The sequence below is a fragment of the Penaeus monodon genome, chromosome 23 (assembly GCF_015228065.2).
Source record: "Penaeus monodon isolate SGIC_2016 chromosome 23, NSTDA_Pmon_1, whole genome shotgun sequence".
NCBI lineage: Eukaryota > Metazoa > Arthropoda > Malacostraca > Decapoda > Penaeidae > Penaeus > Penaeus monodon.
Genome location: NC_051408.1, coordinates 39,127,732 through 39,128,437, shown reverse-complemented (window position 1 = coordinate 39,128,437; position 706 = coordinate 39,127,732). Strand labels below are relative to the sequence as shown.

The window sequence follows — 706 nt, the reverse complement described above, 5'->3', positions numbered from 1 at the left end:
GGGTGGGGGGAGAGATAGAGAGAGTGGAGGTTATGATTGTATGTTTGTGTATCAGAAAATTTCACTCTATCTATTACTATTTTTTTTTTTCAATAATAAAATTTTGAACAAAGCTTTATAAGAAATGTTGAAACTTTGAATAAAGTTTGCAAGTCATATTCTGAACAAACTCTACAAATCATATTCAGATCATGAATAAAGTTGCCAAACCAGTTAAATTTTGAATAAAGTTATCCACACAGTCAAAATTTTAAATCAAGTTATCCAGTCAATCAAATTTTAAATCAAGTTATCCAGTCAATCAGATTCTAAATCAAGTTATCCAGTCCATCAAACTCTGATTTCCGTTCACAACCCACATTCACATTCCGGATAAAGCTTGCACCTTAGCCAAACCTCGCACAAACAAACCCCATTCAAATCCTGAACCAAGCTCAGCCATACCTCAAGGCACCGGGACCCCCCCCCAGGCCTGATTTTCTCCGAGGGACGCCCCTGGCAAGAGAGTCGCCGGTTCGCGCTGCGCCACCTGAGGGACTTTGGCCTCGGTCGCCGTTCGCTCGAGAGGGTCATCCGTCCTGAGGTGGCGAGCTTCCTGAAGGACCTCGAAGGGCGGGCGGGGAGGCCGACGGAGGTCAACTGGAACCTCAATGTGGCCGTCCTCAACGTCATCTGGAGGCTGGTTGCAGGTGTGAACGCTTCGCAT

At 45.2% G+C, this 706-nt stretch overlaps 1 protein-coding gene across 1 annotated transcript in view; it reads left to right on the top strand.

The window, feature by feature from the left end:
• The window catches only part of LOC119588244 (cytochrome P450 2L1-like), a 14,472-nt gene that overhangs the window by 2,350 nt on the left and 11,416 nt on the right, over positions 1-706 (top strand). Inside the window, exon 6 of the mRNA XM_037936940.1 lies at positions 471-689. Coding sequence (XP_037792868.1) covers positions 471-689 — 219 coding nt within the window. The remainder of the gene's footprint in view (positions 1-470; positions 690-706) is intronic.